This window comes from Paralichthys olivaceus, chromosome 19 (assembly GCF_024713975.1).
Source record: "Paralichthys olivaceus isolate ysfri-2021 chromosome 19, ASM2471397v2, whole genome shotgun sequence".
Taxonomy (NCBI): Eukaryota; Metazoa; Chordata; class Actinopteri; order Pleuronectiformes; family Paralichthyidae; genus Paralichthys; species Paralichthys olivaceus.
Genome location: NC_091111.1, coordinates 14,568,767 through 14,594,157, shown reverse-complemented (window position 1 = coordinate 14,594,157; position 25,391 = coordinate 14,568,767). Strand labels below are relative to the sequence as shown.

Here is a 25,391-nt window from a genome sequence, read left to right as displayed (position 1 = left end):
CTCGGAGCCACAGCAGGAGCCTCTCATTCCTCCATCCGACTCCTGGAACTACCTCAAGATGTCAGTATCAGCCATCTCTCGCTCTCTCTCTCTCTCTCTCTCTCTCTCTCTCTCTCTCTCTCTCAAACACACTCTCCTCTCTCCCTTCATGGATACCTTTTGTTTTGTTGCATCATCTATTTGACTCAATCCATGTGTGGTCATGTGAAAATCTTACCCTACCTAGTTTTACAAAGTTTTCCCTTTTTTTTAATATATATATTTATATATATATACATACCAAAATCGATCTGCACCTGTAATCAATCATACGTTTTCAGTAGAAACAATCGCTGGTTTATTCTTCTCAAATGTGCAGATTTGGTGCTTTTCTTTGTCACTGATCTAAAACTAAACTGATCATTTTTGAGTTTTAAGCTGTTGCTGAAGAAAACATGAAACTAATATACGTCACCTCTGGCAGATCCAACTTGGGAATCACAAACAGATGGAGGCTAGATATTATTTAACTTAAATGCTGAATATCAGGAATAAAGGAGAACAGCCAGGGGGAACCTTTATGATGAGTGCAGTGTGTTTTCAGGTCTGTGTGATCTGTGTGTTGCAGGAGGCTGTATGCTGAAGCTGCTGCAGAGTGCAGAACAATCATGCTGTGAAGAACATTTGGATTCTACAAAACTGGCAGATGGTCCTCGGATATGGACCACAAGCATTTTGGATACGAGTGTGCTGGAGTGAATCCATCAAAAAAGAAACATACAACCAAGCAGGTGCAAAGCTGCAGAGCAGGAGGGTAGAAATCAGTAAATAATACCTTGAGCGATGCTGACTGGTTTTAAATAACTAAAATCAATATTGTATACCCTGCCATATAAAATCTGCTGTAAACCATCTCTGAAAAATATCAAAATTATATTTATTTTTAATATCAGATATGTTAAAATACATGTTTTATAGTGTTAACCTTTAGTGTCAAGTTCTGAAAGACCAGACAAAAGAAGACTTGGACTAGTTTTTTTATTCCCATATATTTAATCCACATACCCAGTTCAGACTGGGTGTGTTTCAGGTATTACTCATGTTGTGGGGACCTAATTCTCTGGCTTGGTTCAGTTTAGGTTAAGGTTAGTGTAAGTTAGTCAGTAAGTAAACTTCTAAATAGTGTTCACAGAGTGTCTTGACTGTAGTATGTCATTATTATAATACAATTATAACTATTATTATAAATATGATTATTATTATATATGGCAAATAAAACTAAATAAGAATTTTCCGGTCTAGGATCCAGTCACGTGAAACCTGCCAGACAACACAAAGTTCTAAAAGCTAACTACACAGTGTTATTTCCGATTATATCCCGGAAGTGACAATGAGCGTTCTGTCACCATGGAGACAGATAGACACCGACACACTGACCAGCAGGGCAGCAGGTAGTTACCATGGCAGTCTACACACTCACCTCTGAACACTGAGTCCTGTGTGTATTTATGATGTTAGATAAACCATGTGTGTGCATGTTTAGCTGTGTAGTTACGTGTTTAGTGTTTTTTTTTTTTTTTTCACCAGGTATTCACTTCCTAGTTGACGCTAGTAGCAAGCTAGTCGCAGGTTAGCTAGCAAACGTGTGCACTTTTACCAAATGGCTTTTTTGGCAATTTCTTTCCATCACTACTTTTTCTCCTTTGTTTGGTTGACTGGCGGGTAAGGTGCCTTTGTCTTTGATCTGAAATGAATTTGCATTATCTTGTGTTGTCTTTGATGTTTTGTTGTCTTGTTTATATTTGTCCCCTTTGTAATGGCTTTGTGTTTGTGAAAGGTCAGATATAGATGAAGTTAGTGTTGTTTTTGTTAAGATTTTTTGTACTACTACTGAAGTGAAGTGTATAATATATGATTTTGATCTTTTTAAAGTAATCCTTATAACTTACTACTACTACAGACATGTCCAGAAATCCTCCAGGGTCCAACCCCAAAGGCCCTGAAGACTGCAGAAGGTTGAGAAGGACCATTGCTGAAGACCCTCTCTGGTCCCTGGCTCTAGTGCCCAGTCTGTCCCACCTCTGCCTGCAAAGCATTGTGAGAGACTTCGAGGGTAGGCTTTTGTTTTTAGCTGCAACAATATACACTGTTATAAACACTTGTATGTTAAATAACTACGGTCTGATAGTTAATCTCATACGTGTTACAGAACATCCTGTATACGAACAACTTTCACCCATCCAGAGAGACTTCATCCATGAGAGGCTACCTTCTTCCGTGCCTCTGAGCGTGACAGCAAACCTGATCAACGATGGCGTCTACTGGATGCGATGCTGCAAGCAGCAGTGGACTCTTTGTGATGTCTCACATTATGGCCAAAGCTGGAAACGAATGTTCTTTGAGAGGCGCCTGGAGGGCATGATTGAGCTTTTTATTCCAGGTGTAACAGAGACAAAGACAATCCTAGAGATGGTCCCACTCTGTAAGAACTACGTCAAGAGGCTGGATATTTCCCAGCTGCTGACGCCTGTCAGGGAGCCCCAGAACGAGAACATGGAGAATTATTTCTTGGGGTTGATAGATGACGACGAATATGATGGACCCCCTATGGACCACTTTGACTTCAGCATCTTGCTTGAAAAGCTGACCTGCCTGGAAGAGCTCCATGTGGAATACAGAATCAAACAATGTGGTCTCAACTATGAATGTAGGATGTTTAAGATGAGCCACCAAGACTGTGTGTCCCTCGCCATGGCTCTTAGGTCCTGTAAAACACTGAAGGTAAATATTGATTCCTCCTCCGTGGTTTATGGCGTGCTGCCCCTTACAGCTCTGCATCTTTGCAAGGCCGGGGGCGGGACGATGTGAATCTTTCATATTCGTTGTAATTCAGCACTCTTGACTTTCTCTGGCAGTTAAAAAAGCATTATTTACAGAAATGTCATGCAACAGGAAATTAGTCATTGGCACAACTTTAAGGTCTTTTTATGTCAAAGAAAAGACGGCAGAGCCTCTGGCTGCAACCTAAATAAGTCACTATTTGACACAGCAGTTTTGTCACATGAATTTATTACTGCACGACAATGTGGCATCTATCTGCTGCTGGTGCATGTGCATGAGAAGGAAGCTGTGCACAAGATAAATGGAGTTGATGTTAGGGCTGCCACTAATGGGTAATTAATCTGTTGTTGATTATTTTGATTAAGTTAAGAGAGGAGAGAGAGAGACCTGTAACACCATCAGGTATCAGCTCTGACTAGTTATAATGAAAACAATAACAGTGTAAAGATGTTATTGATTATTAATGATAGCAGCAACAATTCATATAAGAATTAATTAATAATATGTATTATTGTTAATAATAATAGTAATAATATTACAGTAGTTGTCATCCTGCAGCTCTGGAGTCAGAGATACCTGCAAAGTGAGAGAGAGACTATGGGAGGAAATAATAATATAATATAATAATAATGCTCTTTGAGAAGCATTGATGTGCTCCTACTGGTTCAGCTCTTTGTGCTCTTTGTACCAAATCCTACCAACCCTCATACTCTTCTTCCCCCTGCAGGTTCTGCGGCTCCATCTAAGCCACATTGACGACATGAACTGCAATCTGCTGGTGAAACACCTTTTGGCCCACCCGACCCTGACGGAGCTCGACCTTTCTCACAACGTGATCAGAGACGCCGGCGCCAGAGCTGTCGGCAAGCTGCTCAACAAGAGTAAATTGATGGTCCTGAACATGTTTGACAATGAGATCACAGACCCCGGGGCAGAAGCTATAGCTCATGCCTTGTCTAAGAATTCCACTCTTGTGTCACTTAACCTGTGTCTTAACCGCCTGGGAGACAAGGGAGGTCAAGCCATAGGTAATGCCTTGCTTAACAACAACACCCTACGTCACCTGAACCTGGGAGCCAATGAGGTGACAGGCCCCACCGCTATCACTCTGTCTAAAGTGATAGCTCAGAATAACACGCTGAGGAGCATCAATCTCTATGGCAACAACCTTGGCGAGGTGAGTTGAAGCAGTCGTGATGAATTTGTCTCGTCAAATATTCCTATACTCGTGACACGAGTCGAAAATATTGCTGTTCTTTGAACATCGCTGCTAGTGGGGCAAAAATGATAGACATGAGATGATGCTGGTTTCAGAAGGAAAGGACTTAGCATTAAGTATAAGAATACTATAAGAATGTGACCAGTTAAGGGGATAGCACTTTGAAACACTGGACTTTCTAAAACCCCCAAAGCAAAGTGCCTGCACAGACACAAAAGCTTTAAAGCAGGAGGATTTTCAATTATTCATCGAGATGTGGGGAAAACATGCAATAATAGAAAGCTGAGTAAGTTGTTTCCCTGTGAGAGAGAGAGAGAGAGGTCGACGTGTATTTTCTCCCTCACATGGTCGTTCCTCTCTGAGATTTGTCTACATACTGTATCTCTGACTGGAACACTAGGATGATGCGGAGGATCAAAAATCACCTGCGTCGCATAAACTGCAGGGGTGCAGCACCATCAATATCTTTGACCTTGGTCCACGCTTCACAGAAATAGAAATGACAATCAATAGACTCAATAATTAGCTCATAAAGTAAGATTTATTGTATATAAAGCAAAAGTTGCTTAGGGGTGATGTTCTCAGACCTATTAGAAACAAAATAGGCCCTAATGTGTGTGTGTGTGTTCTCTCTTTCCACATGCCATGTGTTTGCAGGATGGAGGTAAAGCTCTAGAGGAGGCATTGTCTCACAACACCAGCGTGACGGAGTGTGATATCCGCCTGACCGAGATTGACGAGCAGATTGTGTCCGCTATCAACCAGGTGGTTTTGAAAAATCAGGTTTTAGGAACAGGAGGAATCAGCTGGATAGACTGAAATAAAGTAGAAATGGTCAGATCTTCTTTCTACACATCAGTCTTAATTATTGATTCCTGGCCATGTATTCATTCAAACCACTGTTCAGCCACATTTAACCAAATTTGATATAAAACACAAGAGTAACTGTCCACTAGATGTAGAGTCAAGCCTCTAGTGAGGCCATGAACTCCACTTCCTCCATGTTAGCAAATGGGACATGGACCAAAGTTGAAATACATGTTAAATAAATTTTTCTCAAAGATGATTTGTCATTTTAAGTAGTTATTATCACACTGAATGTCCAAGTGCTTATTTTCCCAGTAAGTCTGGCTTTAGTTAATTATATATACCTTTATATATATATATATCTTTTCATGGGATTTGCTGACAATAACATAAGATATCAAAATATCCCCAGTCTTATATCTTTTAAAGTATTTTTAGTTCCAGACCAGTGGTGGAAGTATAAACGACCATTTAGACCGACCACAAAATGTGTAGCATCACAGTCCTTTCTGACACATTTCAGTGAGCATTTCAGTTTATTGAGGAGTTTTATTCCATTTTGATACACAGATTTGGTATTCAGTCCATATGTAACATCAAGGCATCATTGTGGTGTTGGAATACATACAGTCTTGTGTTGTTTTAGTTTCACCCATATCTACTTGCTAATAATGTGACACCTTCTCTAGGCAGCTACTAACAAATCTTATGTGTAATCAATGACCCGGTTTCTATTCTTACAAAATTCACTAGTTTTAAAGAATCATAATTTGAGAGACAAAGCTAATCTGTAGGTTCATGGTGAATTTATTTAGCAATATGTCAATCTACAATTACTGATGGTCTTTATATCAGTAATTAATATCAACAATCATTCAAAAGTCCCTCAAAATGTGTACTACATGTGTTTATGTGAACCATGGACTGTAAATAAAGATGGCCGAAATGACAGCATCGCAGAAGTGAAGCCAATTCATCTAAATCACCCCCTGGTGGCTGGCTGCAGTGTTGGTCATAAACCCAATCTCCACTATGTTAGTGTAGTGGACAAACTAAAATGCCAAAATACACACTTTGCTCTGTCGTTTTAGCTAATTCTTATCACACTAATGTTTGTTCAAATGTTTCTGGTACATTTGGTTTTAATTAGTAATTTGATACGGCTTGATATTGTGGCTCCATCGTCTGGTCACTACTGTGCCGATTCGGGGTTCAAACGTCATCATCTCTTCAAGATGGCATCCTTCTTGACAAAATATTTTGGCTTAATTTCTGGACTGTAGGACGAAGTGGTGACAAGTCGTCCATCTTTATTTACAATCAATGCTGTGAACCCTATTGTGAATCAGTCAAATAAAGTTGTATCATATTCCATTTCAAAAATGTGTTAAAACAAGAGAAGTCATTCAAACAGGTCAATTTAAAGCTGCACAAGCTTGAAGCATTCTGAAAGGGATTTCATTGCCATTAGCGACTTTTTAACAAACTCGCCCTTTAACGTCTGCATGTCAAAACAACGTCCCTGCTCCGGTTACGTCTCTGTGTGTGACACATTCATCTAAGATCCACATCCACAGTCAATCTATCCTCTCATCTCTATTTTATTTACAGTACAAAGCCTCTCTGCCCTACACTCCGGAAAATACACAACATTTAAATATAAAAAGACAAGCCCTAGAGCATTCTTGAGTGAAAGAGAGTACATAAAACCATCTATACACAGTAAAGGGTTCAGTGCTTTGCATGACAAAAGCCTTTATGCTAACAGTCATCTATGGAGCAAAAATGTCAAGTTATGAAACTTCCAAATCGGATTTAGAACCATTTTTATATACCCCAAATATTTTTCATGTCAATATTGTCAGGTAAACATTGCACTGGTAAACACATTTTTCTATTCTGTATGAATATCACAGTGAAGCCATCTGAGAGGCTTGTTGGCTAATTATATTAATAAGTATGAATAAGAACATGAAACATCTGCTATGGTACCTCCACCTCCTACAGATTGTATATGTTTTGATTCCTTGTGGAGTTTGCATGCTCTTGTTCTTGGTGTCCTCTGGGTTTTTACAATACAAGGACATGCGTGACATCCACTTGATTCTCTGCCTTCTGACCAATGCATGCTGGGATATGATCCAGTCCTTCATGACTCGGAATCAGAAACAACGACCAACAAGCCGAAGAAACTTAGTTAATTCATACGTGAATTCAAATCCCCGCCCCTCATTTGGTTTCTTGTGGAAAAAAAAGGTCTTATTGTGTACGGCCTTCGAACCATTTAAAGAATAGTTTGACATTTTAGGAAAATGTTTTCTCAATAAGAGCTGATTCTCTTGAATGAAGACCGAAAATGGGGAAACAGCTAAGGGGGTTAATGTGCGTAACTATAAAATGCAAGCATAGGTTGTTATGTTCAGGCTACAGCTGTTTCCCTGTTTGTGGTCTTTATGCTAAGCTAAGCTAACTGGCCAAAAGCTTATATGCCAAACAGACATCAGAATAGTATTAATCGAATTAATAAAGCGAATGAGCTTTGTTCCCAAACTGTCAAACTATTTCTTTAATATTCTAACAAAGATATCAGTATGTATAGTGAACGTTATGAACACCAGGACCTGAAGGAGGTTCTTGTTCGATCTGCTTCTGAACTGTTTGTTTCAGCATCCTGTGTTTGCAAACCCCTCTAGGCTGTTGTCATGCAGCTGTTTCTTACAAAAGCCTTTAAAATACAAAGTGTGCATAACTGGCAAAACCTAAAGTTGAAATGAGAAAGTTTTGGGATATTGTTGCAAGCAGAATCCTTGCCCTGAATATGATCCTGAGTTGATGGGGCTTGCATAGGTGAGCTTGCGAAAACAGGTGAAAAATGATCGGAAATGGCCATTTGTTGAATGAAATGGCAGGTTTGCTAGATTCTGTTTAGTTTTTTTTGTCACATCTCGTTGACCTTTTCTCTATTTTCAGTGCATTCCCTAGTATTGCTATAAAGATAGTCCCCAACTCCAGACCTAACAGCACACATGGAATGTAATGAGTATGGGTAGAATTGGTCACAATTTACAGTACAAGCCCATTATTGTGAAGCAGGAAGTTACACAAAAAGTCCACAGTCAAGATCCTTCGACTCTAATGGTCGTAATGGCAGAAAAAATAAACAACCAGCGATCCAACTTTTAAATGCAGATCTCAGGAGATGAAAACCAGCTTGTTAACAAATATTTCTGTTTTCTTGAATTATATCTGTACTTATAAAATTGTACTAAAGTACCATTCACAAAAGCTAATGGAAGAAATTTAGCAAACTTTGAGTTGTGTTATATTTTTGGAGGTTAATCCTGACCTGACTTCTTTTATTCCCGTTTAAACATTTTTTCTTGTGCATGGCTTGGCTGTAAAACAAAATTCACCATGACTAAGAAACTGCATGCACCCAGTTTAGAGCAAGTTACTTTTTTTTTAGTTCTTTAAAGAAATCCTGTCATGTTATTAAATCTGACACTATCAGTAGTGATTCCAGGCCTTTGCCTATTTCGAGCGTCTTTGATGGCCAGCTCCCTGGCTGTCTCTCTGATACTCATCAGCAGAGCACAGCAGCGGCTCTGTGCGAGCTGCGTTATTATGAAGAAACTCGTCTCCAGAGCCTTTAGACTCTGACCTTTATATCTGAAGCAGTAATGAGATCAGGTGATACAGCATGTTTCTCCTATGCATCATATATCATGTGCTCTAATGAGCGTAAATGTTTCAATGGGAAGATGTTGAGATGAGATCATTTGAGTTATGGTAGCTTATGCTTGTCGGTAACAGTTGGTCGCTAGGCACTTAAATAAAGAGGTAGGCTGAATAAAAATATTGCCAAACATGAAATTAAATGTATCTTTGAGATTTTAAAGTAGCTGAGGTGACACTGATCTATCAATATAATGGTGAGGTTTATTATGTAGTCGGCCATTCTACAAAATGTACTGTTTATAGTGAGTAACATTTTGAAGACGTGTCGCTCATTCAGTTTGAAGTTCTTGTGTCCTTAGCTTTCCTGTGATAAATTATTCATCCGCTGTGTTGCTAAATTTAGCGAGCTGGGAAGTATAATGTCATCGCCACCGAGCCCATTTGAGCCAACTGGATATTTTAGCGTCTGTATCAGACCTTTATTTTTATACTATGGAAATGTATCCCTCTTTTTGTCACTGGATTTCAACGTGTACTAACTTTGAATAAGCAAGGAGGTTGAAGTCTCATAATTTGCTTAATATGACATCAAACATTTATCAATCTTTCATTTCTTCATTAATTGTCATATAAAAATCTATTTTAGGCTCCAAACTCTATTGTTACTCATGTCCATGTAATTTTTTACCTAGATCTACAGATATGGCATTAACAGTAAGATGTGACTCCAGTTGGTATTCCTTGGTTAATTGATTCTTAGTGGAAGCTGTAGGGCTGTACATGACACTTTTTTTTTTTAAAGCCACATTATAGTTTAACCAACAGTCTCATCAAGACCATCCAGGCTGGTTTCCCTGACTTATTAGGGGACTTTTTCAGACATACTTGTTTATGTTATTGTATTGTTTCTTGTTTGTTTCAGCTTTTGAAACTTGAACAAATGCTTGTTTGTAGTAACTTGTATGAGACAATATGTAAAAGGAAGAAGCAGAAGTCATCATCATCATAACCCCGGGGGCTAGGAGGTTTCTTGCTCGGAGCCTGCATCATTATATTCTTTGCTCAGAAGCCCGTGGCAGCCGTGGGTCATAGCGAAGTCTCTACACAGGAGCCGTTTCTGTGCAGGGAGTGGTGGTCATGGTTGAGGCAGCCTTCGTTGCGATGCACAATGAGCACTGGGAAGTACATAGCATCCTGATAGGCTGGAGGGTTCTCCTCGCTGGTCGGCTGACCTGACAGACAGCGCGTGCTCTCTGTGGGGCACGACTGCTCATTCAGGCTCCCACTACTCCTCCACAGGCAGCTCCGCCTGGAGCCGTACAGGCGGCCCAGAGAGAAGCGGCTGGCACTGAAGGGGATGCGGGGGCTCCCCGTGTTGCAGATGCTGAGGGCGCTGCGAGAGAAGATGGAGGAGCTGCTGATGGTGCGGTGGCAGCGTTCACAGTTCTGCCTGTAGCTGCCGGAGTAGCTGTTACAGCTCCCGGAGAGCTGGGCCAGGTCCATGAGAACGGCCTCCGAGTAGCTGGGCACCAGCTGCTGGTTAGAGCGGATGTGCCACTCCAGTTCTGTGCTATCGATTGTGTTGACTCGTGGGATGTGTCGGCAATACGGTCGCTCCTCGGATGGTGTTACTGGAACAAAGTCAAAGCCAAACAGCTTCTCCACGTGGTAGTGTGCACAGGCAGTGCGGTACTCTGTCAGCACCCGCAGAGGCCAGGAGAGGGTGAAAGCAGCTGCCACCCAAAAAGTGGAGTTAGCTGTGTACCAGGGAAGGTGATTAGGGTCAGAAAAGGCAATCATATACTCTTTAAAGTCTACATTCTTCAGATGCATTCCCTCACGGGCCTCCATGTAGTCGTCCAGACCCTCGTTCTCTGTGAAAAACCTGGCGCGCTGGGTCAGATAGGAGTTCTCTGACTCCACGCTGGCAAAGCTAAAGCACTTTGTGAACCTCAGCCTGATGATGGGGAAGCTGTCCAGGCCTAGCAGGTGCTTCGAGATGTCCTTAACTCCGCAGTTCCCGTAGTCAAACTCTGCCTCGGCCACGTGGGTGTTGACTCGCTCGTGGTACACCTGTGTGGTGGTGTAGGCATCTCCGTTACGGTAGCGCGTCACCTGTCGCGTTCTCCTGATATAGTGATAGCTGATGGCCTTCCACCAGATGCAGGGCGTAGCTTGCTGCATTCGCTGGATGCGCTCGGTCACGGTGTCCACGTCTACCTTGTACTGCAGCTCATTCCTGGTGTAGCAGTGCCAGCACTCCACCAGGTAGACCACGTAGAGCATGACCAAGAAAGCCAGGGGGATGTAGATGTAGCCGTTGGAGCAGGGACTGTCGTGGTACATCATAGACTTTCCCTTGTAAGCGCTGTCGAAGGAGAGGCGTGTGACCTTGGTCACCTGGCACCAGGCCATCACCCCGACGCAGCCGTACATCAGCAGCGACAGAAGCAGGCATTTCCAGTGGGTCTCCTGACACAGGGACTTAGACAGAGACTGTTTCTGGGGCCGCTGCTGCAAGATGAGAAAACAGTAAAGGGTCACTAGAAGGATACGATGAATATATTTTTTTTTAACATTTTTCCCTGCAAGTAAATAACAGAAAAGTACTGAGTGTGTGTCAAAACAGTACAACAACGAGGAACTTAAAGGGTTAATTAAAAACACATCATTGATATAAAATTGCAAATCAGTTGGTAAACTAACCAAAAAATATGTATAAAATTGGAAACAGTTAAAAGCAGAGGCTCCCGCGTATAAAATATTTAAGGACATTTTCTGCGTTGAAAGTGCTTTTACATAGTTTATGCATGAGCTGTGAGCCAACTGCTCATGTCATGGTCTGTGCTTGTTATCATCCAAAAACTCGCCCACTCCTATAATCAAATTCAAGAAAAATGTCTGATAAATGCAAAAGTACAATGTTGAGTATACCTTGTTTTCAGTGAATAGCACATGGCCTCGGTACATGTCTTTTTTTGCATAAATATACGATATATGAAAACAGAAAAGAGAGAAGAGGACAGAAATATTCTGAGGGGTAGACCCCACATTTCATGTCAGGCCAGCTAGAGAACAGCAGTCGTTTCACTCTGGCAGCGTTAAGCTGGTGCCATCCTTTATCACCTCGGGGCACAGCCAGCCCCAGTGCCTGCATCAAGAGCTAGTCACGCCTTTTGGGAGCAATGCTGCACAAACCTGGCAGCGATTCAAAAGCCCCAGGAAAGATGGATTATAAGAAAATGTATTCAAAATAGAATTAGCATAACAGACATCACACGGAGGCAGAGTTCGCTGTGTGTTGACATCAAACATTTCTGGCTCTACTGTAGCAGCAATGATTCAATTAGAACACAAAGGTTATCCCCTCTATCTGTTACATAGGACGGCCCATAGGTCACCCCCGACATACAGCATGAGTGTTCACAACAACCAGCATCTCTGCATTGATGTATTGAATTCAACATGTCAGTCGCGTGCTATTCCAGTGACAGACAAGCATAAATAATAAATGTTCCTCCTCCATAATTATCTTCCCCACCTTGGTCACATGGTCCCAGAGTCCCTCGCCAAACCCAAGGCTACACCCCGCGGGGACGGGAGGGATTAACACTTAAATTCCCGGTTGAGATGAACCTACTGCAGGAGGAGTATTTACTCGCCAGCATCCTGTGCCCGCCTGGACGACTATAATCAATACAACATGACATACTTTGTGGCTCATGTTACATTTTACAGCCTGTTTAAGCAGCAGGAATAATGATGAGCAGTTGTGCAGCAGGAAGCATCGTCCTGCCTGTGAAGGTTGAGAATTCAGTAACATGGAAAGCAAATATACTTTCACTTTGTAGAATGTGCAAATATAACCTCAAATCATCACTCCCAATCAGATTTATAGACATGTGAATGAAAGTGTAGCTCACAAAATCCAGTTATGAGCTTTTAACTTAAAGAATAATAAGATTTGAACTGGCATCAAGCTAACTAGATTATTATTTTATAGTAACATGACATTTAATTTGAAAGGGCCCTGCTTGAGATGATAACAGAGAGGTTCATTAGGCTCATGGATTTCAGTGACTCACCACATGAACACAGTGGTGTTAGACAGAAATTCCTCTGGCCCGGGCTGAATAGTAATAAGAGGAAGTTCCTCTTATTAAACTTACAGGAACGCACGGACGCAGAAAGAGGGGAGGGTGTTTTTTTTTTATCCCCTACTTGGCTTTGGTGAGTCAGAAAAAAAAATGTATATACTAGATCTAAAAATCAAAATTTAATTCAGAACTGTGCAGTTACAAATATCTAAAATGATGTAAAAATCATATTTGATTCTTTTCACACCTGAGAGTTTGAACCAGGCTTCATGTCTTTGTCTCACTGTTAACATTTGAACTTGTTAGTTTTGGTTTCACATTGCTCAAACATTGAATCATTGCATCCGGCTTTGTTTAATCTCAACCTCCTGCAGACTAAACTGACTAAACTGAAAAGTCTGTGTGAAAGTGCCCTCAGATGGAGGCTCTGATTTTATTTTGGAGATTTGATTGCAGTTGTTTTGTGTGTAATGTGCTTTCACACAAGAGCACAAACTATTTGGATTCAGGCTTTAATAAGGAGCAGTGAACAGTAAATTATTATTTAGTAAAAGCATTCAAAATAAATGAAAGTTGCTGTTTCATGTAAAATCCATGAAACAGCCTGCTAGGAAACGAGGTCAGTTTTTCAGAAAACAAACACTCCAGTCAGAAGCTGTAAAGATTTATGGGACGACTGTGGCGCCTTTAACTAAGAGCCTCTCACTCTCATGGACTCTTTCTCTTGACATAATAAGACCAGCTATGTTACATAAAAACCCTCTTGTGTAATGGATATGTCATTTGTCCAACATGTTCAGAGGGGACATCTACGCGGTGACAGGAAGGGGAAAAGGTCGAGATTAGGTTTGTTGCAGGTAAAATAAAACCCTAATAAACTGAATCCCTACATGTCCCTGGGGAAAGACAGCGTCAGTCTTTTTTTTATTGCCATCAATACAATGTAATTCTCTTGACGGCAACAGAATATGGTTAATTATAACATTTGAGCAATTTTCTTGAGGGAACATAACAGCGTAGAAAAACTTGAGCATAACAACATGTATGAATCCTCTCATTGTCTCAGTGACAGTGATATCATAGAACACTTTTCTTTTCTTTTTTGAGGACCTGCTTGTTTCCTATCCAGGACCCACATGAGGTCCCTGAGCCCCATTTTGGATGCCACTTGTCTGGAGGGGAGACAAACAGGAGGACATGCATGCACGTGCACGCTCTCGGCTGCGCGCTTGGACGCACAGGTTCATGTATCACAGCACATAAACCCACTAATAATACATACTTTACCACAAGAAGACACCCAGTTCGATTCCCATCTAAGTGTGCAGTTAAACACCAATCTTCTGATCTGATTTACCGCAGCGAATGTTGAGATTTGAGTGAAATATGTGTCAACAATCCAACAATTTATTTGCTCCACATGCACTGAGGTGAGAAAATTGGCCTGCATGCTGCACAGTGTTTGTGTACCTCCTCTCGGGGGCTGTCCGGCTCCTCTTCGGGGACGGTGCCGGCGGTGGCGGAGTTGCTTTCACTGGCCGTTGCAGCCGACGCAGGGGACATGGTGGTGGAAACGCTGCAATAACCGGGGCATGGATCTCCTGTCGGGACGTGGGGGTTTCCGGATCACACAAAAACATATGAGCGCCGAGATCCCCTCTGCGCATCATCCGAGAGAAAGCAGCTGCACTCGGAGCCCAAACGGCTCAGAGGATGATGCACCATCCCGGCAGCATCCTCCTCCTCCTCCTCCAGGTGGGCACACGTCGCTGGGTGGAGAATCTCGTCATGGTGCCTTTTGCAACAAAAAAACAAAAAAAAAGACTAGAGGCTCCTCCAGCGATGCAAAGCGTGATGGAGATACTGCTGCAAGGGATGCAGGGTGAGGAAGAGGCAAAGGCTGCAGACAGCTCCTCTCCTCTCCCTGCAGGCTGTGGAGCTGTGAGGCAGGACAAAGACGACAGGAAGCGGCACGTGTGAGCAAACCAGCCCAACACAACAATGTAGAGACACACACTTCTACATGCACGCGTCCCACTTCAAGTGAATCACAGAGGCTGCACAAAAGAACCCACCCCCCCTGCATCCCATTAGCTCCATGTCTCTATGCACCAAAAGTATTATCCCCCAATGAGAGGCTGTAACTGTGGGAACAACACAAGGGAAAACAATGAAGCAATAACCCTACAACTATATTGTGAATTGTGTGAGAAGTAGTGGTGAAACTCTACAGTCATTTTTTGAAAGATATTTTAATCTTGTATTTGTTGCCTTTAATTTTTAACTATTATTTTGCTTGTTGTGTTTGATGTTTAGTTTTCTTGTTTTCCTCTCTGTAAATAACTTTGTAACATGCAAACAAAGTTAGTATTATTAATAATAATGAATTTGAAGAAGAATAAGAAATATAGTAGGTGGCAGTAATACACCTTGATGTTGGTAGCCAACGCCCAATACACCAAACAAGGAAGAAGAATGTTTATTACTTAACAAGATTAGACGTGCATGGAAACACTTGAATTTAGACCATCAATCACTTGTTCATCACAGACAGCCTACACAAAAGATCTCAATTTCCCAGACATGTCTCTGCTTTGTCCCAAGGGGCAGCTCTGACAATTTGTTATGACAAGGCAAAAAATGATGCAGCCGACAATTCATTTTAATTAGAGGTACAAGAAATAGCGTATGATAAATAAGATTTAGCATGTACAAAAGAATATCTTAAATTCTTCCCATTGCTTCCTTTGAAAACATCACTGTTGACACAGAAACCATTTAGCTCACAACCCTGGCACACGAGCCTCTGTTTATCACAGCCCACAATACAGACATTGGACTGGACTGCTGGCATAGTGAGGAGTAAGTAAACATTACAGTAGATGACATGAAAACAGATGGCAGCTCTTGGCAGCAGTAAAGGTTTCTCTCGGACAGTCACTATCGTTTTATAGACTATTTATGATGAATCCAAAGAGTCAGTGATCAGTAGCTGTGTGAGTGAGCCCTCTAAAGGCCAAACTACAACAAGCAGTTCCCCGAATAGAAAAGGAATGAAGAAATGGTAGCTGGGTTACACCTGATCTTTTGTGGAAGTCAAAATTAGAACCAACAGATTTAATGTAGGCAGAAAATAGAGTGGGCATAGTGACTGAGAAGAATAAAGTTAACATTTGAATGCATGAGTGGAAAATATACTGGAACTATAATTCTCTTATGCAATGTTGTATTTCAAAGCGCAGACTGACATCTCCTACAGTCCAGAACACACACTGCAGCTACTAATACTAATGATTATATTATTATTATAAAACAAATGGTTAAAATAATGAGGGAAGTTCACAAATAATAATAATAATTACTATTATTATAAAGATAAAAGACCAGAATAGTTTGGAAGTAAATTCAAGTCGTATTTTTATATATATCTTTATTATTTATTCCTGCATTAATGTATTAATGTATTATGTCTGTCATAGTTCTACTTGTGTGTTCATACTACTATGTTTTGACACTACAACCTTTATTTTGAAATGCACATGACTTCCGCTTAAAGTTTTTTCTAGCGCGCGTGTGTTTGTGTGTGTGTGGGTCGTGCACGCGCACTGGGGATTCCCCCTCGTGACACAAACAGCTTCTCTTTCACGTGTCAGCTCTTCTTCCTCTTCTTCTTCTTCTTCTCCGCCCGGAGCTCCTGCTGTTGTTACCGGATATCCAGACGAGCAGAGCCGCCTCACCGCTCCTCTCCCCCCGCTGGTTTTGTCTCCAGGTCGGTGATGACCGCACCGTGTTGTGTAACTTTCAGAACAGTCGATAATCGATAGAGAAAAGCTGGAGGCGTGGAGCTGGCTGCTGAAATGTTCGATCGGTTAGTGGAATGAAACGCGGCGGCTCTCGGTTTCTCAAAGGAGCGGTGGTTCCCTCAGGTGCCCGCAGAACTGTCCCCGCTGTCCGGTCACATCGCCGAGCACCGAGCGGCCACAGCAGCCGCGAGTAGCCTCTCAAGCCCGGGAAGGAGGGAGGGAGAAGCCCGGCGAGGCCACTACCTCCTCCACCATGGCGAGCGACGACTGCAGTAAAGACTTGTACGCCGGAGAGAACCGCACAGACTCGGGCATCGACTCGTACCGCTCCATTCTGAAGTCGGAGGAGCCGCGGGACCCCGGCGCGGACCTCAGCGGGCCGAGGGAGAAGTTCGCCGTGGATGAGCGCCTGGACTCAGCCTACGGCTCCTCGTCCATCACCGGGGAGAGTCTGTCGGAGTTGGTGGGGAGCTGCTCGCTTTCCAGCGGCCAGGAGGAGCACACCCTCAGCTCTGAACTGTGTGAGCAGGAGGAGAACTTACTCACGACTATAACTGAGGAGGGAGACACGTAGGTTTGATGTTTTATTGTCTAAATGTCTTATTTCAAACTAAAACTCTCCTCAGGTCCACGGGCTCTTTGCAGAAAAACTCCTGGGTGAAGTTCAAATACGGTGCATTTCAATTCAGTCTCAAAAGTCATATTTAATGAGTTTGCAATACTGGAAAAGAAAAGTTAGTCCACAGTTTCATTTTAACTATAGTTCTTATAAATTAACTTTCTATTTGAGCATAATTATATTAACTCTGAGTTCCACAAACAGCAGCAGCTCTGGTTAGGGCTCAGGAAATCATTTCCTTTATTAATCAGCCCCGTAAAAAGAATTGAACAAATAAATAAAAACCAAGCCAAATCTTCAAGTGTACAGTTTGAAACTATAACTCAAACACATCTAAATGAGTTAAAAGCTGTATTTCTGTTGTATTTTAGAAGATGAGACCAGATAATATTTTGAATTTGTGTTTGATAAATGTTCCTGTAAAGGGACGATCACCAAAAAGTTGCAAAATTAATTTTCTTATCAAGTTTTCAGCTCTGTCAAAGTATCCAGCGGCTTCACTCTTCCACTGATGATGACTGGCAGTAAAGCAAAACACAACAAATAGCTGCTCATGCCGTCAGTATGATATCACACTGAGATCAAGCCCCAGGTTTTGCCATGATTCCAGTCTTGAAGGGGATTTTATCTCGGTGTGATTCTGACTTTATTTTTTTTCTTTAATGAACTTTGTCCTCATCATGAATGTGGATGGACTCCTGTGAGGCGTCTCTGAGCCAGAAAACAGAAGTGAAACAGATAGGCCTGGACTTCCCCATGCAGCACAGACAAAGCACACGCTGTGAGGCAGCTCTGTGGCTTGTGTTTGATCCAAGAAACTTGTTGATCAGTATAGCATGGTGGTGCATACACATGTTTTTAACTGATGGATCCCGCAGTTCACAAGCTGCTGCTTCTTTCTTTCTGTTTCCAGGCATCTAAAAATGTCATCTGGTTACCTGCCAGTGTCTTTTTTTTTTGCTTCTGTTCCTTTCTCACTTTGAGTCAAGGAAACTGCAGCTTTTTGCACACGACCCCAACATGTCAACCCCCACACACACACACACACACATCTCTGTCAGCAGAGACACACACTCATCTATTGTTGCCATGTCATCACTTTGACTTAACGCCGGGGCCGGACCTGTTAATGACTCCTGCAGATTTCTGATGCGGTCATGGCATCTCAGCGGTGCTGCTGAAGGTCTGACCTCTTTACGTTTCCACTCGCTGCTTGTTGGGAACACATGGTTTCGTTCTCACACCCTAACTAAAGACACCTGAGTGGAATAAAGACACCTGAAACACACACCACCCAGTCCGGTTCAGACAGAAAGAATGATGCAAATATTAATTTCCCCCATGGGACTTTTTTTTTTTTTTGCTTCTTATTCATTCAAGAGTTACTCAAACCAGGAAGTCCCTTTCACATTTAGAGGTTTGCTCAGCGTTGACTCGTCAGTAAAGTGCAGATCCCCCAGTCTGCAGACTTTTTAATCATTCTCTGTATATAATATAATAATATATAAATGATATGTATTTATAGCACAGCTGGATTTAATGTTGTGTCTGATCGGGGTATATTGTGATGCATTATCCATACATTTACACATAAATATCTCCAATCTCCATTAACAACAGATATTTTAATGCAAACACTGGTTTTGTTTCTGTCTGTTCAGCTTTTTCCAGATTTATTTGAGTGTGAACTTTGGATGTTTTTGTCTTGGCTCACAGGCTCAGTCGGTGGATTAATCTCCTTTTTCTAATTTCAGTTTCTCAGAAGTCATTGAAGCAAATTCAGATTCCCTGATTTGTCTGAAAAAGTTCTAAAATTCCTAGATATTCACTTTATTATGATTAGTTAGAAGTTATATTTAAACACTGCAGACATGCAGAATGTCAGCAGTTCCTCCTTCTTACAAAATACTTTATGTCACAGACATGTTTCCCAACCAGTTAGTAGTTGTTTACTTGCAACGATTGGTAAAAACAAAATAAAAGTAAAATTGTCTTCATCTTCTATAATGAAATTAAACACATTATGATTGTGAAAGGTTTTTACCTTATGCAATCCAAAATTTATTTTTTCTATTTACCCATAAAATATTTTAATGATTAAGTGCTCTCGACTGTATTAAGCTTACAAATTAATTTTTAAGTCAGAATACAAACATTGTAATTTTTTTGTGATTAAGCAAAAGATTTATTTCACATATATATATATAACACAAATTAGTTTTATTGATCCACCGGTTAAAAAAGGACCAGACAGACACAGACAGTGAATCAATCAGACTTGATGATGATTAACTGCTTAATTGAACGGCTTTCCTCTTAAATCAGATTCATAATCACATAACCACATTTAATATTTAACAACCTCACAGAGATAATTTAATCAAATTTGATTTTGTGTTTCTATATGTGGCTCCGGGAGACAGGAAAGGTTTTCTTGTGCAAATGATGTTAATGTGTGTGACATCTGACAGGAAATCAGAAAATTGGTAGTGACCTGTTAAAAGCAGGACGCTGAATCATACGTCTGCAGAGAAGTTTTGTTACGACTTTTGAGCTCACACTGTCTGTCTGCAAAAGAGCGCCACATCCACCGTTATTTTTTCTGGTCAAATGAGATTTATTCTGCCCAGAGGAGCTTGCTGCTGATCCTCCAGAAAACTCTCTTTGACATCAGCTTCAACCTGTGATCTCCAGATGCTAGAGAAACAAACTTTATTAAGCACCACTTTGATTAAATCTGTTGAAATTGTTTTACAGAACAGGCCCCTTTTGCCTTTTTGAAGGTTAGTCTATATAAAGTTTGAACGCAAGGTTCCATTTCCTGCTTTTTGCACGCATTTGTTTGCTACAACTTCCCATTCAGGTTTTGAGGTAACGTGTTGTTTTCTAATTTCATAATGTGCTGCAAAGATGTGCCATCTGATATGTGTTCCAACACGCTCACTTAGTTTAACAGGTGTTTCGCTAACCTCGCTACATTTTTTGGAATCGACCAATAACCCAACCTCTGAATCTTGCCATTCAGCCCACTAACTCCTGAGATGAATACTGAGGAAAATTGTGAAGCAACATCTTCACTCTTGCTGACGTGCATTTTCTTTTCCACCATTACTCAACTCTGTTGCTTTTGAGTAAAAGTAGGTCTGCAGGTTTTTGTCATATACAGACAAAGATGGACGCTGCCGCTCGGGCATTGAGGTCCCTTAGATAAAAGTGTTCGACCAATCACGAGTGGCGCTCAGCTGTCATGGCAGCAGGCCAGGCAGACCACTCAAGATGATTTGGCTTCACTTTTTGGGGGCTGTCATGTCGTCTATCAGACTATGGTTTAAATGGAAGCATGCTAATTTATATATTTATTGTTTTTCTTTTCCACTCCTCTAGATTCCTGCACTTAGCAATCATCCATGAAGACGATTTCATCACTCAGCACTTGATAGAGCTTTTCCCAAAAGAAGTCCTGGACATCCAAAATAATTTATACCAGGTAAATGCAACACTAATCTTTCCACTACAAATGCACCTTCGGTTGGATTGGTTGTTAATCCAAAATGACTTCCTTATTATCAGCACCTTGATTGTGGAAACGGTGTCATTATTTTTATCTCTGTACTTCCAGAGAACCGTTGTTCCTCTTTACTCGCAGCCTGTCCTCTCGAAGGGGCGGCACTGTGGGTGGTTCGAGTGTTAGCTCATGAGGGACTCAGAATGGAAACTCCCCTCCTCTACCTCTTGTAGAAATAGAACCACAGGGAGCTGTGAAGTGTATCCTTGTGTGGATGTGGTTGGAGGAATGGTTCCAGTTGTTCAAGATGTCAGAACCAGTCGTGCTGGTGTCAAAATAAAAGTTAAGACTAGAGAAGTGATTGAACCGTAACAAGGAAATATCTGAATGCTCAGCACATGATGCAGTGACTCAGCATTGAAAGTTCATTTCAGTTGCTTAATTTCCTCGCAGCTGTCTCTGCAGATCTTGTATTTGGAGACATTATGAAGAAAAACATCTTGTTCACTCTTGGTTTAAAAGTTTTAAGAGAAAACCAACCTCGGATGATTAATGATGCACTGCTGGTGTTTTGTTTTGAACAAGAACACAGTGCAACCACAAGCCCTGTTTGTTTTTGACAGAATGTGCAACCCTCATTGTCTTAGCTGTTTATCTCCGCAGAGGAGGTTGTGTTGTCACTTGCATCTGTTTGTTGGTTTGTTGTCAGCAACATTTTTACAAGAGCACTGACCCTAAACAAAGTGGAGGGATAGACCATGGGACAGGAAAGAACCTACTGAAGTGTGGTGTAGATCTGGGTAGGTTTTTTTGGGGGGAGGGGAAATCACTTTTAACTTTTCAAGATAGGGCCTTTTTTTGGTATTTTTATTTAATTTAAAAAAATATTTATTCTGGACAGAGTTTATGGATTTTGATGTAAAAATCAGCCCTATGATGTCGACGTGCGAGGATGTATAGATTATGAGACCAGCTTTTTTTTCCCAAAGTTTTGTGCTCTAGATTTGTCCTCTACTGAGTGCCATTCAAATTTGTCTTTAGTCATACAGCTGAATGCCGGATTTTCTCAGGGTTGCTCTAAGACATCCAGGAAATAGAAGTGCCCAAGTTTGAATACAAAACATATTTAGTGAGGGCTGCAAATAATTTTTTTTTATTATGGCATAGTTAAATTCAAATGTCTTTTGACAGAAAATGTCTTCAGATTGTTGCTGTAATTCAATCCACAGTGATAGCTTCAATTAAAACCTCACGCTTTAGAAGCTAGAACGGGCAAATGTTTAGTATTTTCCCCTGACAAATGACTTCTATGATTATCAAAATTTCTCTCGATAATGATTATTAAGCTACCGATGAATCAACTTGTTGTTGTTTAAGCTTTGCAGTTCATTAAAAAATCTTCCGCCACTTTTATTTGCATTACACGTCCTCTGTCTCCTGTGATCCTCAGAGCCCTTTGCACCTGGCCACTTATCTGAACCTGACGGATGTGGTGAAGAAGCTGGTTGAGAAAGGGGCCAGTCTGGAGCTGCAGGACCAGGACGGGAACACGGCGCTCCATGTGGCCTGCCAGCACGGGCAAACTGAGTGCGCCAACGAGATGACCAGAGACGTTTCCCCAAGCAAGCTGGCACCTGTCCTCGAGACCCAGAACTGGAGAGGTGAGGAAATGGACTTGCTGTTGCACGGCCTCATCAGCTTATTGTGGTTATTTTTTCGTATAGTAAGCATCTGTGTGATGATTAGTCAGCGGGCTCTGCTGAACATGAACTTCCCAGATTACGAGAATCAGGTTTTTTTTTTGTGTTTCCAAATGTAACGTGGCATTTTGATGTTGTAAACAATTAACTAGGTTGGCATTGCTCAGGAAAATAAAGCATCAAAGGATTCATTCAAGTTTTCTATCCTCCAGCATTTTGGCAAAGGAGCAATTGCTAACTGTAACAGTAGCATTGAATTAGCATAATCACTTGTGGGTTTTGTGGTGAATTTGCAAAAGGCATGTTATTCTGTTTGTCATTTGAAAATTAAATACAATAAACCTCTTGTTTAATTTTGACCTCAAATTAACCCGGTATTCCATTTTTCAACATGTGTACTTGCAGGTCTTGCCTGTCTTCACTTGGCTGCACTGAACAGGCAACATCTGATTATGAATTTCCTGATGAAAAAGGGAGCTGACCTGAATATCCAGGTTGGTCTGTCGAGTGAATCCTTATTTTACAGCATCGTGTAGCTGATGGTCTTAACTAGAACAACTAGATGTTTTTTATGGGCCGTTTAATTCTGCGTAAATAACCTTACAATAAACACAGCTGAAATTTCAAACAGTGATTTAACCTGAAAGAAGAAGAGGGACTGAGAAAACATAACTTTGCTAATTATGTTCCAGTATTTACGCCGTATCACACCCCTCAAACTGTTTACTCCTCCCGGCCTCATGTTGTGCTCATGTCTATAAATCTGCTGCACCTGTGCAACGCTGATAGCGATATAAAGCTGAGCTCAGGGCTTCCTGCAGGATTCATGGAGACATAATTAGATCTGAGATATGATCAGTCCGGGCTGCTCAGCCACTCTTAACTTTCTATTGAAGGAAAGTAGCATGACAGTCGCTCCCTAAACTACCACAGACATTCCTCTTGGTTGAACTCACCAGCCTCACTGAACCACTCTGCCTCACATCCGGTGTGTGGAATTATTGTTATTTTATTTATATGAAATTAGATTTTTAAGTGTCTTGCTGTGTCTTTCTCTTCCAAATTTCCATAATGAGAAAATATCAAACTAGCAATTATTAAAAATAAATTGACGAACTTTATATTGTCATTCCATTGTAGTATCTCTGGCTTTTAACTAAGTATTTATAATCGTCTTTTTCCATCTCCGCCCCTGGCAGGAAGGAACCAGTGGGAAAACAGCTCTTCACCTCGCCGTCGAGCTGCATGACATCACTTCCGTGAAGCTGTTGCTCAGCAGAGGAGCCAACGTGGACGCGGCCATGTTTAACGGCTGCACGCCCCTGCATCTGGCGGTGGGGAGGCAGGACGCCTCCATCGCCAACCTGCTCTGCCAGGCTGGCGCTGACACAATGCTTCGAAACATGGAGGACGAGACGGCGCTGGATCTGGCTGACGGCAATGATGATGTAAGATATTGTTAATATTTTATTTCCAGTGAGGTGCCGTGATGGATTTACTATTTATTTTGAGTCTGTCCCACATATTCTGTTCCGCTTGGTTTGTGTATTAATCCACGGATGAAAATAGTCCCTAACAAATGTACAGTTCACTCCTGTTTGAGTAACTGTGCTAAAAACTACAGTAACGACCTGTTTCAGGAAAAACACTTCAGGAAATTATTTAAAAATAGAAAAATTATTAAAAGTATGTATTTATCACTATGGTTATGGTTTCACTATAAATACATTGGCTTGGGGCTGAGTATTTAAGAATAAAACCTTGAGATATTTGATGAAGAAAATCTATGGAGCATTAAAGAAAGCATCAGTAACGTTTGACCTTTCATGTCCTGTATTTCAGATTCTGGCTCTATTTCCTTTTGATGATATCCAGATCTCTGGGCGGTCGGTGGTCGTTGTGAAGTTCTGAGCTGAACCAACAACTCTGTAATTGTCCGGAGCTTCACTGTGGCTTGTAATGATTTTCAAAAGAAAGCTGTATTTGCGCTGAAGTTGTTATGGAGTAGTGGCTATATTTTTAGTGCACTCTGATTTGATCTCTATTTATCTATTATGTAGACGAATATGCACATCTTATAAATCTTACTTCCCTCTGACGGAGAGCGATTCTGTTTGATTGAGCGCAGAGAGAAAAAATCTCACTTTCGCAGTTGTTGTTTTGCTTCTTTTCGTTGCCTCCCGGGGGCTTTTACTCAGCTACAAAAGTCTCCTGACTTTGAGTGCCAAACTTTCCGTCAGCATGTTAAGTTTCTGTAAAAAAAAAACAAAAAAAAGATTCTACCTCTTCATTATATTTTACCTAGATTGAATGGCTAGAAAAGGAACACGCAGATTGCTTTGTTTCAGAGCTCGGAATGCCTCCGTTTAGTAAAGGAAGTACGATTTTCTCCTGCTTTAAACCCTGAAAACGTGATATTTAATTTTAACCACAAAGAAGCTTTTTGAGGAATGGATTTTTTTTTCAATTCAGTGGAAGGAGGCCTGAAGACTAACAAATAACAATCCTGCTTTTTTTTAAACTGATAAACAATATAGAAATGTAGTATAAGACACAGAATGCAGCTTTTTGATCATTTTCGGTTTGTTGCCTCAGGTCATGAAAGAGGTTTCTCTGTTTATCTCACTGTAGCCTTTATCTGCAAAAATCTCTTCTTTAGTGTGTGATGACATTGGCCTGTCCAGTTAACACGAGCAGTTCCCTTTTATTTTGTAATAAAACTTTTTTTTAAAATTACTCCCTGCATATGTGAATGTTTATTGTTTGTGAAAGTTTTTGAATTTTGAATTGAATGAACCCTATCTGCTCTACCTCTGTAATCAAAGATCTGAATTTAACGCTCTGGTTTAAGACATGCACACATTGATTAAAAAAGCAATATGACTAATAGATGTCATTATTGCAAAAGGAGGTTTGTCCCTTTTAACTCATGTTTAAAAATCTTTGTTTTATCCGTCGTTATTATTGTAATTTGTGTTATTGGCCAGAACACATCATAAAAGTATCTAGTTAAACTATAATGAGTTCATGAAAAAGCTCCTTTATGAAAACGACCCAGTTCTTTTGTTTGCTTCCTGTCGGCTGTGGGCTTTTTTGAAAGGTAAATCTTTTGTTTTTCCGTAAGTAGCTTCCTCCTGATGGCT

At 41.0% G+C, this 25,391-nt stretch overlaps 3 protein-coding genes across 5 annotated transcripts; 2 read left to right on the top strand and 1 right to left on the bottom strand.

Moving 5' to 3' along the window:
- Nucleotides 1–1,247: 1,247 nt before the first annotated feature.
- tcte1 (t-complex-associated-testis-expressed 1) lies at nucleotides 1,248–5,105 on the top strand. Of its 3 annotated transcripts, none has more exons than XM_069515707.1 (5): nucleotides 1,248–1,430; nucleotides 1,940–2,092; nucleotides 2,189–2,760; nucleotides 3,548–3,997; nucleotides 4,697–5,105. In XM_069515707.1, exons 1-5 carry the CDS (start codon nucleotides 1,370–1,372, stop codon nucleotides 4,856–4,858), a joined length of 1,398 nt encoding a protein of 465 aa, XP_069371808.1. In that variant the 5' UTR covers nucleotides 1,248–1,369; the 3' UTR covers nucleotides 4,859–5,105. The 3 variants fall into 3 exon arrangements, with proteins under 3 accessions (XP_069371808.1, XP_069371811.1, XP_069371809.1); XM_069515710.1 differs by lacking the exon at nucleotides 1,248–1,430 and adding an exon at nucleotides 1,591–1,701; XM_069515708.1 differs by lacking the exon at nucleotides 1,248–1,430 and adding an exon at nucleotides 1,796–1,832.
- Nucleotides 5,106–9,406: 4,301 nt separating this feature from the next.
- Nucleotides 9,407–14,518, bottom strand: tmem151ba (transmembrane protein 151Ba). Its single transcript, XM_020097734.2, has 2 exons — nucleotides 14,092–14,518; nucleotides 9,407–11,038 (listed from the first exon to the last, which is right to left on the bottom strand). The coding sequence occupies exons 1-2, from the start codon at nucleotides 14,182–14,184 to the stop codon at nucleotides 9,611–9,613; spliced, it is 1,521 nt and encodes a 506-aa protein (XP_019953293.1). The 5' UTR covers nucleotides 14,185–14,518; the 3' UTR covers nucleotides 9,407–9,610.
- A 572-nt stretch (nucleotides 14,519–15,090) lies between these two features.
- On the top strand, nucleotides 15,091–24,984 carry nfkbie (nuclear factor of kappa light polypeptide gene enhancer in B-cells inhibitor, epsilon). The gene is made up of 6 exons (XM_020097735.2): nucleotides 15,091–16,994; nucleotides 20,428–20,530; nucleotides 21,999–22,209; nucleotides 22,654–22,742; nucleotides 23,448–23,696; nucleotides 24,091–24,984. The coding sequence occupies exons 1-6, from the start codon at nucleotides 16,678–16,680 to the stop codon at nucleotides 24,157–24,159; spliced, it is 1,038 nt and encodes a 345-aa protein (XP_019953294.1). The 5' UTR covers nucleotides 15,091–16,677; the 3' UTR covers nucleotides 24,160–24,984.
- The last annotated feature ends 407 nt before the right edge of the window (nucleotides 24,985–25,391 follow it).

Coding starts and splice junctions, on each gene's coding strand:
- tcte1 (XM_069515707.1), top strand. CDS start 1,370: ATGAGCGTTCTGTCACCATGGAGACAGATAGACACCGACACACTGACC. Junction 1,431..1,939: donor ACTGACCAGCAGGGCAGCAG/GTAGTTACCATG, acceptor CTACTACTACAG/ACATGTCCAGAAATCCTCCA. Junction 2,761..3,547: donor GGTCCTGTAAAACACTGAAG/GTAAATATTGAT, acceptor TTCCCCCTGCAG/GTTCTGCGGCTCCATCTAAG.
- tmem151ba (XM_020097734.2), bottom strand. CDS start 14,184: ATGTCCCCTGCGTCGGCTGCAACGGCCAGTGAAAGCAACTCCGCCACC. Junction 11,039..14,091: donor CGGACAGCCCCCGAGAGGAG/GTACACAAACAC, acceptor CTCATCTTGCAG/CAGCGGCCCCAGAAACAGTC.
- nfkbie (XM_020097735.2), top strand. CDS start 16,678: ATGGCGAGCGACGACTGCAGTAAAGACTTGTACGCCGGAGAGAACCGC. Junction 16,995..20,427: donor ATAACTGAGGAGGGAGACAC/GTAGGTTTGATG, acceptor CCACTCCTCTAG/ATTCCTGCACTTAGCAATCA. Junction 23,697..24,090: donor TGGCTGACGGCAATGATGAT/GTAAGATATTGT, acceptor CCTGTATTTCAG/ATTCTGGCTCTATTTCCTTT.